This window comes from Cnephaeus nilssonii, assembly GCF_951640355.1.
Source record: "Cnephaeus nilssonii genome assembly, chromosome: 2".
Classification (NCBI taxonomy): Eukaryota; Metazoa; Chordata; class Mammalia; order Chiroptera; family Vespertilionidae; genus Cnephaeus; species Cnephaeus nilssonii.
The window spans coordinates 36,950,360-36,963,081 of NC_137073.1; the positions used below are offsets into that span (position 1 = coordinate 36,950,360).

At 58.4% G+C, this 12,722-nt stretch overlaps 1 protein-coding gene across 5 annotated transcripts; it reads right to left on the reverse strand.

The window, feature by feature from the left end:
• Positions 1-366: 366 nt before the first annotated feature.
• ARPC1B (actin related protein 2/3 complex subunit 1B) lies at positions 367-12,472 on the reverse strand. 5 transcript variants are annotated; one of them, XM_079782305.1, is made up of 10 exons: positions 12,021-12,472; positions 6,824-6,900; positions 5,981-6,085; positions 5,339-5,561; positions 4,486-4,593; positions 3,271-3,477; positions 3,115-3,190; positions 1,984-2,189; positions 979-1,069; positions 367-664 (listed from the first exon to the last, which is right to left on the reverse strand). In XM_079782305.1, the coding sequence occupies exons 2-10, from the start codon at positions 6,885-6,887 to the stop codon at positions 626-628; spliced, it is 1,119 nt and encodes a 372-aa protein (XP_079638431.1). In that variant the 5' UTR covers positions 6,888-6,900; positions 12,021-12,472; the 3' UTR covers positions 367-625. The 5 variants fall into 5 exon arrangements, with proteins under 5 accessions (XP_079638431.1, XP_079638433.1, XP_079638435.1 ...); XM_079782307.1 differs by having other exon boundaries at positions 11,990-12,062; XM_079782309.1 differs by lacking the exon at positions 12,021-12,472 and adding an exon at positions 11,505-11,589.
• Positions 12,473-12,722: the final 250 nt, after the last annotated feature.

Below are 12,722 nucleotides of genomic sequence, written 5' to 3' on the forward strand. Positions count from 1 at the left end.
TTTTAAAACCCCATAACTATAAAGTATAGTTTTATTAAAAAACAAACAAACATAACCCTCTGAATAAAATGAAAATGGGGGGGGGGGTGGATCTTAAAAAATGAGCATTTGCCAGAAACCAACTGCAAAACATCAGAGTAATTAAATTTACATTAAACCCCAGAATCAGCCTGGAATAAGCAATCACTTGTCTAGGAATCTGACTGCTGAATGACAGGAAGACACCTTCCCCCTAGGCTGGACTGCAGGGGGAAGGAACCATTTGGGGGAAGGCTCTTGGGTTTAAGGATCATTTTTGCTGGCAATCAAAAATAAGGTACCTATGTCTGTGCAAAAACTAACCTCTTCCAAACACAGGCGAGCATGTCTAAAATTGTATTTTTATTACCTCCACGTTTTGAAGCAGTTCATGACCAGCAGAGTGCTTTGGGGACCTTTTTTTACAATAAATGAAAGTATTTGTTTAAGAAAAAGGCACATGTTCCTTCAAATAGGTAAGAAAAGCTCCCAACCCCCTCCCCTCCCTTTCCCCTATGGGTACTCTAGAAATACTCAGCAAAGCGAGCCTTAGCTTCCCTGACCCCTCCCCCAGCAGCTGGGATGAGGCCAACATTCTCCTCACAGGTCATTTGATCTTGAGGTCCTTCAAGGCTGATTCCAAGCTCTGGAAGGAGATGAGCAGAACAGGCTGGTTCTTAGCTGTCCTGTAGACATTCTACCCACCCCAACCCCAGGCAGAGGACAGAAAACTTGGTCTTTGGGGCCCAACAGACCTGGTTTGAATCCCAGCCCTAGAAGGGAGGTGCCTCAGCATGCGGAGGCCCAAGTGTCAAGGGGCTGCCTCTCATCCCCCTACCGCACTCCAACGAAGTGCCCTTCTCCCACTTGAAAGACGGGCACTCAGGGAGGCTGCCCAGGCAAAATGGGATGAAGGGCCCCTGGGAGTCTGGTGGGAAGCCGGGGTGGGGTAAGACTCACCTTCACATCCCAGATGCTCATGCCACCGTCCATGCCAGTAGTGCAGAACTGTGAGCACTTGGCCTTACCCCCGCTGAGCACTGAGATCTGGCTGCAAAGATGATGAGGGCTTTATGGATCCCGGCCTGTGCTGGACTCAAGTCCAGCCTGCCCTCCAGGAGCTCTTGGGGGGCACTGACTTCAGTGAGAAGTCCTGGGGTTTGCTCGCAGGGACGGCCTGGGAGGCAGGCTGTGCAGGATCACAGAACAGGGCTCCCAAGTGTGCTTTAGGAACAGCAGCAGTGTGCAAGGTACAAAGGGCAGCCCAGGCGACTGGAACAAGATACAAAGGCCTGGGCAGGGCATGGAGGACATGTGTCTGGGGAATGTGTGTAGTGACAATAGGGTGGCAGAATAAAGTAAAAGATGGGGCTGGGAGGTCGAGGAACTAGTTCTGAAGAGCTTTGAAAGTGGAACAAAGGTGTTTGGTCAGAAGACATCACTGTACCCAGCAGCCACAGAAGGCCTTAACTGGCTCGGTCAGAAAGTCTTGCCAAAGTTATTTGCCACAGGGTGCACACCTGTGGCTGGCCGGATTTGGGAGTTTTGGAGGGCCTTCTCATCACACCCTAGTTCTCAGGCTGCTGCTGGACCTTGGGTTCTGCCACCAGTTCACCAGTTTCTAGCACTAGACCAGCTTCAGCTGTGGCCCCGCCCATAGCTGGTCACGGCCTGGCCACCCGAGGAACAGGCCCCACCCCGACGATGGTCCTCACAACCGCGTCCTACAAACGCTGAGGCTGCCTGCCTGCCTGCCCCACCAGACTGTATTATGCAGCCTGAAGAGATCTACCTGGCTTCCTAAACCAGGGGTCACACCTCCAAGCTGCTAGAAAGAGTCCAGATCCACCGCTCCCAGGACCACCCACTCCAGGCCCCATCCTGCCCCTCTGGCCCCGCCCTCAGCTGCCTCCTTTCTTACGCAGCGAATCCAGGCCCGCCTCGGCCCCACTAGGCACCCCTCACCTGACGCTGTTCTTGTGCAGCGAGTCTAGGCCCGTGCCGCCAGCCACGCCGCCCTCGGAGCTCGCCTTCTTGTCGAGGTTCTGGAAGCGCTCGCGGGCTGTCAAGCCGCGCTGAGAGTTTTGTTTGGGCACGTCCAGCCGCCCACCGAAGCTCAGCGTCCCCGCGGCGCCATCGTAGGTAAAAAGCACCGGAAAGCAGTCGTGGCCCTGCGGTGGGGGCGGGGTGCTATTTGAGCACAGGCCGAGGGCAGGCGCAGCGCCCCATTTTCCACCCGGGGAAACTGGCTGGAGGCAAGGCGTGCCAGCAAGGGGAAATTGGTCCACGAGTCTGGCGGCCGCACAGGCCGGATGGACTTGGATGGAGCAGCTCCCGGGAAGCTGATGCAAGCTTCCGGACACTGCCAGACCAAGCCCAGGTAGAGGGACCAGGTGTTGGGGCTTAGCAAATAGGGGTGGCTCCTACCCCAGTAAAACCAGTGTCTAGATGAGAAAGCTTGTCTGGGACTCCTCTGGGAGCCCAGGGACCTTCTGTCCTAACAGGCCAAGTGGGCTTGATCCCCCTCAAGGACCCCCATTATGTTTGCTGAGGGTGAAAAGGGACTTGACCGAGGCGGGCAGAAGGAGGGAAGAACAGTAGTGCCCTCTGGACACATGGTAGCTCTGCACCCCACACCCCCCCACTCTGAGTGAGGTGTGACCCTGTCATTTCTACTTGCCAATAAAATAGGCAGAGATGTAAAGATCCATCCAGGGCATGATCTCCACTCCCCCTCCTCCCTCCATGGCCGTTGGTGGAGCATTTTGGTGACAAAGCCTCCATCTGCACTGAGCAGAACCCCCTCACAACACCCACACTGGACATATAAAGTGAGCAAGAAGGAAGTATTTACTATGTCAAGCCCCTGCAGTTGGGGAATTTTTTGTTGTTACCACAGCATAATGCAGCCTATTCTAGTCAATACAGATATATGGACGAAAGGATGGATGGATGAAAGAAAGGAAGGGAGGAAGCAGGGAAGAAAAGCAGGGAGGGAGGAAGGGAAGGAGGGAACAAGGGGATATAACTGCCTGGGCACCTCTGGACTCGCGGGGAGATCTATTCTAATTGGCTACTGCTTCCCTCCTTCCTTACCGCAGCCACCAGGCTGTTTTCTGTGATGAAGGTCATGGCCAGCAGTGGCAGCGTTTCAGAGGCCAGTGTTGTGACTCTGAGTGAGAGAGAGATGTCAGCCACCAGCCCCCTTCTGCTCTGTGCCTGTTGTCCTCCCCTTGGGTGACCAGTACTCACGCCATCTTCTTGTCGGCATCAGCCAGGCACACCGTGCTGTCGTGGCTGACCCAGGCCACGCGGCTGCCACTGGCTGAAAAGCAGACACCGTGCACCCAGCCGCAGCTACTGCTGGACTCAAACATCAGCTCCCCAAAGGGCATCTTGGAGCCCCACGGGGTGGGTGCTGGTCGCTCCTCCACTTCCTTTATGTAGGCTGAGAATATCCTGCCCACAGGGGGAAAATAAAAAAGGTGACTGGGTGTCTAAAGAGACTCCCTTTCTCAAACCTGCCTGGTAAGGTCAGAGTAATTGGCTAGAAGCTCATGATACCAGAGCCAGCTTTTCATGACCTGCACCTGCACAGGTGGTCAAGTGCCATCTGGGCCTCAGTGCCATCTTTGTGCAATGGAGAAGGTCTCCTAGCTCAGTCCTGTGAACTCCCAGGACAATCCATTGGTGACACCCCACCAGGAGGCGTCCTGGTCCTCCTCATGCTGGCCACAACTCCACAGCCAGCCCCACGATGCCTTCTCCCTCCTACTCTGCACCCTGAACCATTCCTCCCCTTGTCTTGCACACTGCTGCTCTCACACATGTTAATCCTCCTCTATACCCCAGGACTAGCAAGGGGTCACCTGACAGATCAGGGTGCCAACAAAACAGCTCCCTACCCACCAACAGAGCCTCATTGGCACATCCTCCTCCCCACGCCCAGGACCTCCCAGGGGACCTCAGCCTGCTGGAGCCTTGTTTCCCAGGTGGAGATTCAGAGACCCAGGTCATCTGCCTGGAGCTGGGAGCTGGAGGCTTGGGAGACTTAGGGCTGCTGAACCCAGAAGTAAAGAACCGCCTATGGCTACTGGGGAATCTACATTCCAGGTCTTAAGAGAATGAGGCAGCTTATCAGTCATTTATTCCTTAGTGTGAAAAAGCACACCACTCATTCTCCTTCGGACAGAAGCCAGGAAACGGAAGGGGTGGCAGATCCTAATGGAGCGGGAGAGGAAGGTCTAGGAAAGAAACCTTGTGGACATTAAGAGGTAGGAAGAGGCCAAGACTCTCCCCAGGCTGGAGACGGGAGCCAATGATGATCCTCGAAAGAGCAGAACCTCAGAGCCCAGGTCACCCTCCTGGCAGCAGAGCTGGTCTACAGCTGGTCTGGAAGGCAGGGTGTGGGGCTCCCCTCCACCCCCAAATTCCTGTCCCATTGATGTCAGGGTCCCACCCTCTCACCGGCACTTGAAGTCGCAGGAGCCTGCGGCCAGGAGCACGTTGTTGGGGTGCCAGTCCAGGCTGAGGACGGTGGAGCGAATGGGCTTCTTGATGTGCTTGCACACCCACCTGGATACGCAGTCAGACAGGCAGGGGGAAGAGAGAAGCAGACCCACTTACCTCAGTGTCAGGGGCCTCGGTGCCCCAGGAACTCCAGGCTCCCACTGCACCGGGCCCTGCAGACCAATGCAGTCCAGGAGAGAGGGATCTGGGCACTGTGAGCCGATGGGCCTTTCAGGGCCAGGTTCAGGCCAGCAATGTGTGGGAACTCTATACCCTGTCGCCTTTAAAACTCAAGACAACCGTGGGCAGGCTCAGTAAAGCTACTAATTGGCTAGAGTGGGATTTGAACTTGGGTCTCCCAGGCTCCAGCCTGAGCTCGTGCCTGGCCTCTGGCCTCAGGGATCCAAGGGAGATTATGATGTGGCCGGAAGCTTGTGGCTGGGTACCTTGGGCAAGTGACTTTGCCTCAGAACCTAACTTTGCTCACCTGTAAAGCACGAACAGATGCCCAGCCCAAGGGCCTGTGGGGAAATCAGTGCCAATACACGTGCAGGGCTTAACGCGAGGACCACAGAGGTGGCCTGGTGTGGTTTGTCCCCTTGTTACTGAGACGGGGCTGTGGGAGCACCCAGTGGTGTGTAGAGCCCCTCACCTCATCTATGAGGTCCAGAGAGGTCACACTTCCCCAGGGTGGTTGAACAGAGAGACCAACACCCCATTTGGTGTTTTCTGAGACACTCTAGTGCCACCACCTGTTAGTCTGCAGCCCAGGGTACCTCCCAGCCCATTCAGGCTCCGCCCAAACACCCACCAGTCATTTTCCTGTTCGAAATAGCAGATGGAGATGACCCGGGAGCCGCTGCCCACAGCGAACTTGTTCTCGTTGGGGGCCCAGCGCACACAGCGAGCAGCCCGGTTGATCCGCAGGATGACGAGGGTTGGCTTCCACGTGCGGCCCTTCAGTGTCCACACGTACGCGTTGCGGTCTGTGCCGCAGGTCACAATGCGGTTACTCTCAGGGGCCCAGTCAATGCCTGTGGGAGGGGAGGGACATTCGGTTGAAGGGAACTAAGCGGAAGTGGATGACTCTGAAGTTCCATGTAGGCGGGGCTCAGAGGTCACAATCTGAATGAAGGCGGCTCCAGGGGGTGCTACTGAAGCTTACTGGGGGTGTTACAGTTCCGGCAACTATCACCAAACATGCTGGGAGGCCAAGCCAAGAGACAGAAAAGAAATGGGTTATTGGTAATGCTGGGCTGCTGGATCAGACCTTTCCTGGAGCCCACAAACTCTGAGTTTTACAGTAACTCGAACCAGCATAATCCCTTTATAACTTAAGCCACTTTGAATCAGGGCTGTGTTACAACCCAAACTATCCTGCCAACACAGTGAGTACGTGGCTGGCCCTGGTTAGCCATGTTAACCCTTGCCTCCCTTCAGGAGGGTGACCCACCTGTCACCTGCCCGTTGTGCTCTTTGAGCTCATGCACCTTGACCCACTTGGCTCCACTCTTCTCATAGATGTGCACTTCATGGTTGTTGGGGCAGATGGCAATCTCTGCAGGAAAGAGCAGGGTGTGGGCGTCAGAAGATGCATGCATGCCCAGGTTCCCCATTGCCCTTCAGCTACCCTCTACCAGAATGCCCTTCACCTGGGCAGCACTTTGCCTTTGAGACTCTGCCTCAGAGGGGCCCGCTGAAGTCCCTCAGGCCCTGCTGGGCTCTTCTTATGACACCTCCCCAGGGACTGGCCCCTCTCACATGGACCACCCAGACGTGCCCACAACAGTCTCATGACCTCTGGGAGCTTCGCCCAGTCCTCTGCTCTCAACTCCAGCCATGGTCCTTGCTGTCCCACCTCAGGGCCTCTGCACCTGTCCCTTCCTCCCTTCCTGTAGGTCCTGTACACACGTCACCTCCTTTGAAAGGCCTTCCCTGGCCACCTTTTCTAAATCAGCACCTCTGCCTCCACTGCTTTCCCTCACCCCATGTGTTCTTCATAGCTCATCTCACTACCTGCCATTGCAGGTTGTCTTCAGTCCTTATCCCAGCCCCTCCCCCACCTGGGAACCCCTGCACCTTTCAGCCCGCCTGCTCTCGTTCCTGCTCTCACCCCCACCCCTCAATGCCCACTCACCTGGCTGCCCCTGCTTGTCCGAGTGGCTCATCCCTTCCCTCCTAAACACCCAGGATCAGAAGTGAAGGAGGGGGACGGTTGGCCCTCACAGAGCCCGCAGTGCAGGGTGCCTGGCCACTTTAATGCCCACGTGTGCTCCGGGGGACAGAGGGCACTCACGTGTGCGGTCCTTGTTCCAGGCGTGGCAGCTGATGGGCTCCATCAGGAAGCTGTGGTAGGCCATGGCTTCTCAGCTCCTGTGCCCAAGAAGGTGAGAACCCAAGTCAGCCCAGACCAGGCCCCAGCTGACCTCACAGCTGGGCAGTGGGACCACCCAGCCTCCTAACTCTGGCCTGATGCCTTGTCTCACTCCTGGGGCCTCAGTGTCCTTGTAAAACGACAGCCCTCGTGGGATGTCTTTGAGGCTCCAGGGAACAGAACAAGGGGTGCTGAAGCCACTGTGAGTGGGGTGTGCAGGGACCCTGCGCCAGGCCGGTCATCACTCATCATCTGTGCCTCAGTTTTCTCATAGATAGAGCTCCCCCCAGAAGAATGGGGTGAGGATGACATGAAACCATCTCAAAAGCCGAGAGCAGTGCCCTCCATACCCAGAGCCCTGGTCTTCCCCACTCTCTTCCGGGTGGGTAAAGAGGGGGGGCTTCTGTAGGCGCCTGTGGGAAGGGCACAGGCGGACCGACAGACAGATCCTATTTTCATCAAGAAAACCCCTTTGCTGCTCCTGTGGCTGGGAGGGTGGGCTGCACTGGGCCTGGAGTGGGTGGTGGGGTCTTTGGGGTCCCAGGATGGCATGGATGTGAGATGAAGGAGGGTCCAGAGGGCAGCCAGGTGCCAAGAGGAGGGGGGACTGGGCCCAGCACTGCAGGTTCAGGCCTGGCAGCAGCAGCAGCAGCTGGACCTCCCACCTGGAGAGGGGCCACAGCTCAGCCCCTGCACATCTCAAGCCTCCTCCCACCTGCTGGCTGAGCCCATTGGGCCTGAGGAGAGGTGGGGCCCACACCTAGAAGGGTCACCCACCGCCTTCCTTTACCCTCACCCCTCCTCACATGGCTCTGCTCATTTCTGCTCTGGCCTGGCTGGCTCCTCCCAACAACTGCCCTCTCAGGCCACTCCCTCCCTGCTGGCTGTGACTAGGGGCGAGGCCCCCTGCCTCTTCTTCATGCTGAGCTTGCTGCCCTCAGCCATCTCTGTGCCTGGAGCCGGCAGAACTCCTGGCCTTCACCCATGCTACTCCCTCTGCAGGGAAGGCTGCTTTCTGGGGACATGCCTGCTGTGCCTTCCGGGCCAGTCCTGTCCACATGTCACACCTGCGTGCCACTCTCTCCAGCCCCTCAATGCCCACCTCTGTTCTATTGGGCAAAATCCTATTTACCCGTAAGACCAAAGTGAACATCACTTCTTCAGCAGCCCAGGCTCAGGCCACACATGCTCATGCATGTTCAGCCTTGTACACACTCAAGCACACTGCTCCCACACATGTGTTTTCGGCCTTGCACACACACTAGCACATTGCTCCCACAATAGCTGCCTCCCGGCCTATCTCCTTATAAGGCCTCTTTGAGTATGGCAAGGCCACGGAAGTGGCTGTGGTGGGGGAGCTGTCAGCCCAGGTCAGCATGCCCGAGGGGGATTTCCCCCAAGCTTCCGGTGCATCTGGACTGGGCCAGTGCTGGCATCCAGTTTTGCTGGGGCAGGGTGTCCTCACTGTCTACACTATAGATGACTCAGGAATGGGAGCATCAGGCTTGTCTGACTGCTAAACTGTGCTAATCTGCCCACCCCCCTGTTCCAAGGTCACTCACAGGGCAAGGGCAGGGCTAAGGCCAGAGCCCACTTCCAAACCCCTAGTCCAGCTGAGGCCAACCACCCTGACCCCTTCAGTCCCAGGAGGCCCAGCAGGAAGAAGCCCTGTAGCTGCATGTTGGGGTGAGGGTGGGAGTCCCTGGATCCCAGACTCAGGCTCAGAGTTGGTCAGCAGAACCCAACTTCCCAGCTCCAACTGTGTGGCCGGGCATTTCTGCCCCTTGCAAGGTCTTGGTAAGAGTGTCCAAGGACATGTGAAAAGCCTGTCTAGCATGCTGTTCCAGAGTTCCAGGCTGTGAACATGGAGAGGCTGGGTCAGCTGAAGACAGTGGCCCCCATACTAGCAAGCCGTGTACCTGAGAGGACTTGGGGAGCTCTGACCATTTTTTCCTGGGTCCCAAAGGTTCATCAAGCTGGCAAAGATGCCACGTGCACAGTGGGACAGGCAGGGGAGGGAGGTTCAGACTACACCTGTCAGCGGTCGCACTTTAGCATGAATTCAGAGAGAAACACTTCCTAGTCCACTGAACCAACACCTTAAAGGGGCAGGGCGTTCAGATGAAGGGGGTGGGAAAGGGGAAGAGGCACTTCCCTTAACTTTTTCATAACTTCTGCAAAGCACCTGAAACCAGCAAGAGCCCCAGCAATGACTCCCGCCCCCCAGGCACAAAAGAGGAAATGAGAGCCCAGAGAGGGGAAGGACTGCTCAGCCACCGTGGCCTCAGGGCTGTAGCCTCCTTGCTTAGGCATCAGTGTCTGTGGTCAGACCCGGGAAGCAGCCTTCACACTGGGCCACCTGCCTCGGAACCTGGACTTCAGCCCCGGAAAACCTCTACCCCACAAAAGGAGGGAGCTGGACTCACTGCCAGCCAACCCTGCTGAGGAAAACTGTCAGGGCTGCTCTGCTCAAGCATGTTGTCTCAGGGATGATTTCTGGTGGAGACAAAGGCAGGCTGAGGCCGTGGCCTCCGGGACACCCACCCACTTGTCCTCATGGTTCGGCGAGCCAGCACTCCTGTGGGCCCATTTGACTGTTATAGACAAAGCGAGGGGAGGGGACCCTGGGCATGGCATTGGGACTTGCTCGCCTCCACCCCCAATCACCTCTGAAACTGAGTGAGGCTGGGGGAACACGGACCAAATCCTGAGACTCCCTGCTCTACCCCAGCCTGGAGTCAGGATCTCTCTGTGGTCCCCACATCCACACGCAGAGAATGCTCCGTGTGAATTGACCCAGGGGCTCCCGTGGCTGGTGGTGTGAGGGCAAAGAAGAGTGACATTGGGGCTAGGAGGGGGTATGGGTCCCCAAGGGGTGGGGTGTGGGTTTCCATCCAGGGGGTGCCAAAGACCATGCACTGGGGCATAAGCCCCACGGGGACGGATATTTGTTCACTGATGTATCCCCAGAACCAATTAGAATACCTGCCAAACAGTGGCACATGAATCCAATTTGTACATATTTACTGGTTTACTGGAGAGCATATACTCAAATTTTTTTTTCCTGATTGGGTCAATGATCAGAAAAGCTTGGAAACCTGCAATCTAGAGGGTCCCCTGAGGATACAGGGTGACTACAGCTCCTTCTAAAGCAAAGCAAGTCAGGTGAAGGGTCCCGGGCCTTGGGGCCCCTTCCTTACAGTGCTGGGTTCAGATTCTGGCTCTGTCCATACTGGCTGGGTGCCGTCGGCCAATGCTTTCCTCACATCTCCATCCAGAAAAGGCTGGGGCTGGACAGGTACCCGCTGTAGGTTTTTTCTTACTTGAAGAGAAGCTTTGCCAGCCTTCCCTGAACCCAGACATTTGGCTGTATTTTCGGCTAATCCAGGCAGGAGGTGCCTGGAGCAAGGATCTCTGCTTTACAGGAGCTCAGGGAAGTCCCCACCCAGCTCAGAGGCAGGCTGGAGAGAGCTGCCAGCAAGCCGTTTGGCAGCAGGCTAAGCAATTACTCCATTTCCTGTTGTGTGTGGAGCAGCCCCTGCCACCCCAGACAGACCAGCCAGCCCCTTCTCCCCAACTCTCCCCTGAAGCCTTACAAACCAAAGTCACGTCAAGAAACACAAATGAAAACCAGCACAAAGCACCGTAAAGCCCCAGTTAAAGGAACTCAAACAAAACAAAAACACATAAAACTTAATGCTGGCAGGGCTGCAGAGAAATTCTAATTTGTTGCTAATTTATTCAGTCTTTCTGAAGAGCGAGGTGATAACGCTCAACTCAACAGCTGGGTAGGAGCAAACAGAACAGAATAACATGAACAGGAAATTAAGATCATTAACACTCTTGGGTGACATAAATTCTTCTTCTTCTTTTTTTTTTTGCTAAGAAAATAGCCACTGAGGTTTTTTTTTTCCCCTCAAAGCAAACATGTTCATACTAACCCTCTTTGTAATGGGGACAGGGTAGAAAAATCCAGATGACTACAGCCATGGAGAGAGCACATGTGATATTAACACGGTATTCTATTTAACTATCGCAAGCACATATGTCATTAACTTTACTTGGCATCTCTAATGCCCAGGATTCCCCGGGATTTTGACATACAATCTATTCTCTCTTCTAAACCAAGCCTAATACGTTTTTTGTTTTGTTTTGTGTTGTTTTTAACCTTCACGCTGAGACTCCAAAGCCAAGATTGGCTCCAAGTCACACCGCTCTTAAAAGGCACAGCAAATTCTGACCCCACATCTCGGAGACCGGGTTCACCCGGGCAGACACCCATACCTGTGGGCCGGCCTTACGGCAGCAGCAGCAGCCCCCGTGTGCCCTCTGTGTGCCCGGCGCAGCAGCAGCGCCGGACCCGCCTTACCAGGCAAGGGCCCGTTTCCCCCGATGAGCAAGGCGAGGCCCAGAGCGGCGGCTCGCTCAGGCCGTCAGCCGGGAAGGGAGACGCTGGCCCGCTTCCCGGGTCCCGGTGGCCTCACAGGCCGGGGGTGCCCTTAGCCCGGGCAGCACTGACCTCCGTGCGGGGGCCCGGGGAGCCCCACTAGTCGCTCCTTCACTCCGGGCCCGCCCTGCCCCTCCGGACGGCCGGGCTGCTCACCCGCAGCTGCCGGGAGAGGGCCGGTCAGCTCCGCCGGCGCCTGGGGCCCCGGCTCCCGAGGCTCCGCCAGGGGGGACCCTCAGACCCGGCCTGGGCCCCAGGCGGGGGGGAGGGACGGGCGGGGACGCCAGCTCATTTCCCGCTGGAGCCACCCGGAAGGCGGCGGGTGGAGGGGAAGTGGCGGGGCGTGGGTCCCTCCCGACCAAGTAACGGGGACGCCGAGCGGGGGCACAGCGGGGAGGTGGGGGGGGGGGGGGGGAGCGGACGCGCGGGCCGGGGGCTCGGCCACCTCGAGGACGCCGGGTGCGGGGAGGCCTCCGCCGCCCGCCCCCCGCCCGAGCCCCTCACCACCTGGCGCCCCTTCACCTCCGGGGGCCCCCCCACACCCCCTGGCAGGTTTCCTCCCTCCCCGCGCCCCCCTCACCCTCGGGCCCCCCTTATCCCCGCGCCCCCCCTCACCTCCAGGCGAGCCCCTCGCCCCCCACCTCGGGGCCCCCAGCCCCGCACGCCCCTCACCTCGGGGCTCCCGGCCGCGGACTCTGGGCAGTCGACGCGCCGAACCGGCTCCGGGACCCGCAGCTACTTCCTCGTGGGCGGCGGGCGGGGCCTGCAGCCGCGGCTCCGAGGGGACGGGCGGGGGCGGGCGGCCCGAGGGCAAAGGCCCCGCCCACCGCCCTGGGTTTGGGGGCTGCCCGGACCCGGGGCGCCCCGGTGCTGTCCGCGACCGTCCCCGCCGCGGTCTGGGCGGGGAGCGCAGCCTGGGCAGCAGGACGGCCGCCCCCAGCGCGGCGGGCCAGGCGACTGGGGGAGCCCCGCCGGCCTCGGGCCCAGCTCGCAGGGACCGCCCTCCCTCACCGCCGGTACCCGCCGGGCAGCAGAGGTGCACGGGCGCCGCCCAGGCCGGGGCGCTGGCCGGGCGGGAGCGCTCTCCGGCGGCCCAGCACGCGCAGCGCCGGCTCCCGGCGCCGTCCCACCGAGTGGGCTTCGCTGGCTCGGCCTGGCCGCCGGAGGCCGGGGGTCCAGGACCGGGGGCACGGGGGCTGGCTGGCTGGAGCGCGCAGGACCCCACCGGAGGTAACGACAGCCTCACGGGTCCTTTCCTGGGCACGCCCGGCGCTCTGGGAGGGTGGGGGGGGGGGGGGGGTGGGACGGGAGCCCGAGATGCCACCGGTAGGTCCCCCTAGAGTCCCCTCACAACTGCACTCGGCCCCGCGGGAA

Excerpts from the sequence above, each read along its gene's own strand:
- ARPC1B (XM_079782305.1), bottom strand. The coding sequence starts at position 6,887 with ATGGCCTACCACAGCTTCCTGATGGAGCCCATCAGCTGCCACGCCTGG. Across the intron at positions 6,086-6,823 it reads CTGGAACAAGGACCGCACAC|AGATTGCCATCTGCCCCAAC; the intron begins GTGAGTGCCCTC and ends TCTTTCCTGCAG. Across the intron at positions 5,562-5,980 it reads GCACAACGGGCAGGTGACAG|GCATTGACTGGGCCCCTGAG; the intron begins GTGGGTCACCCT and ends CCCCTCCCACAG.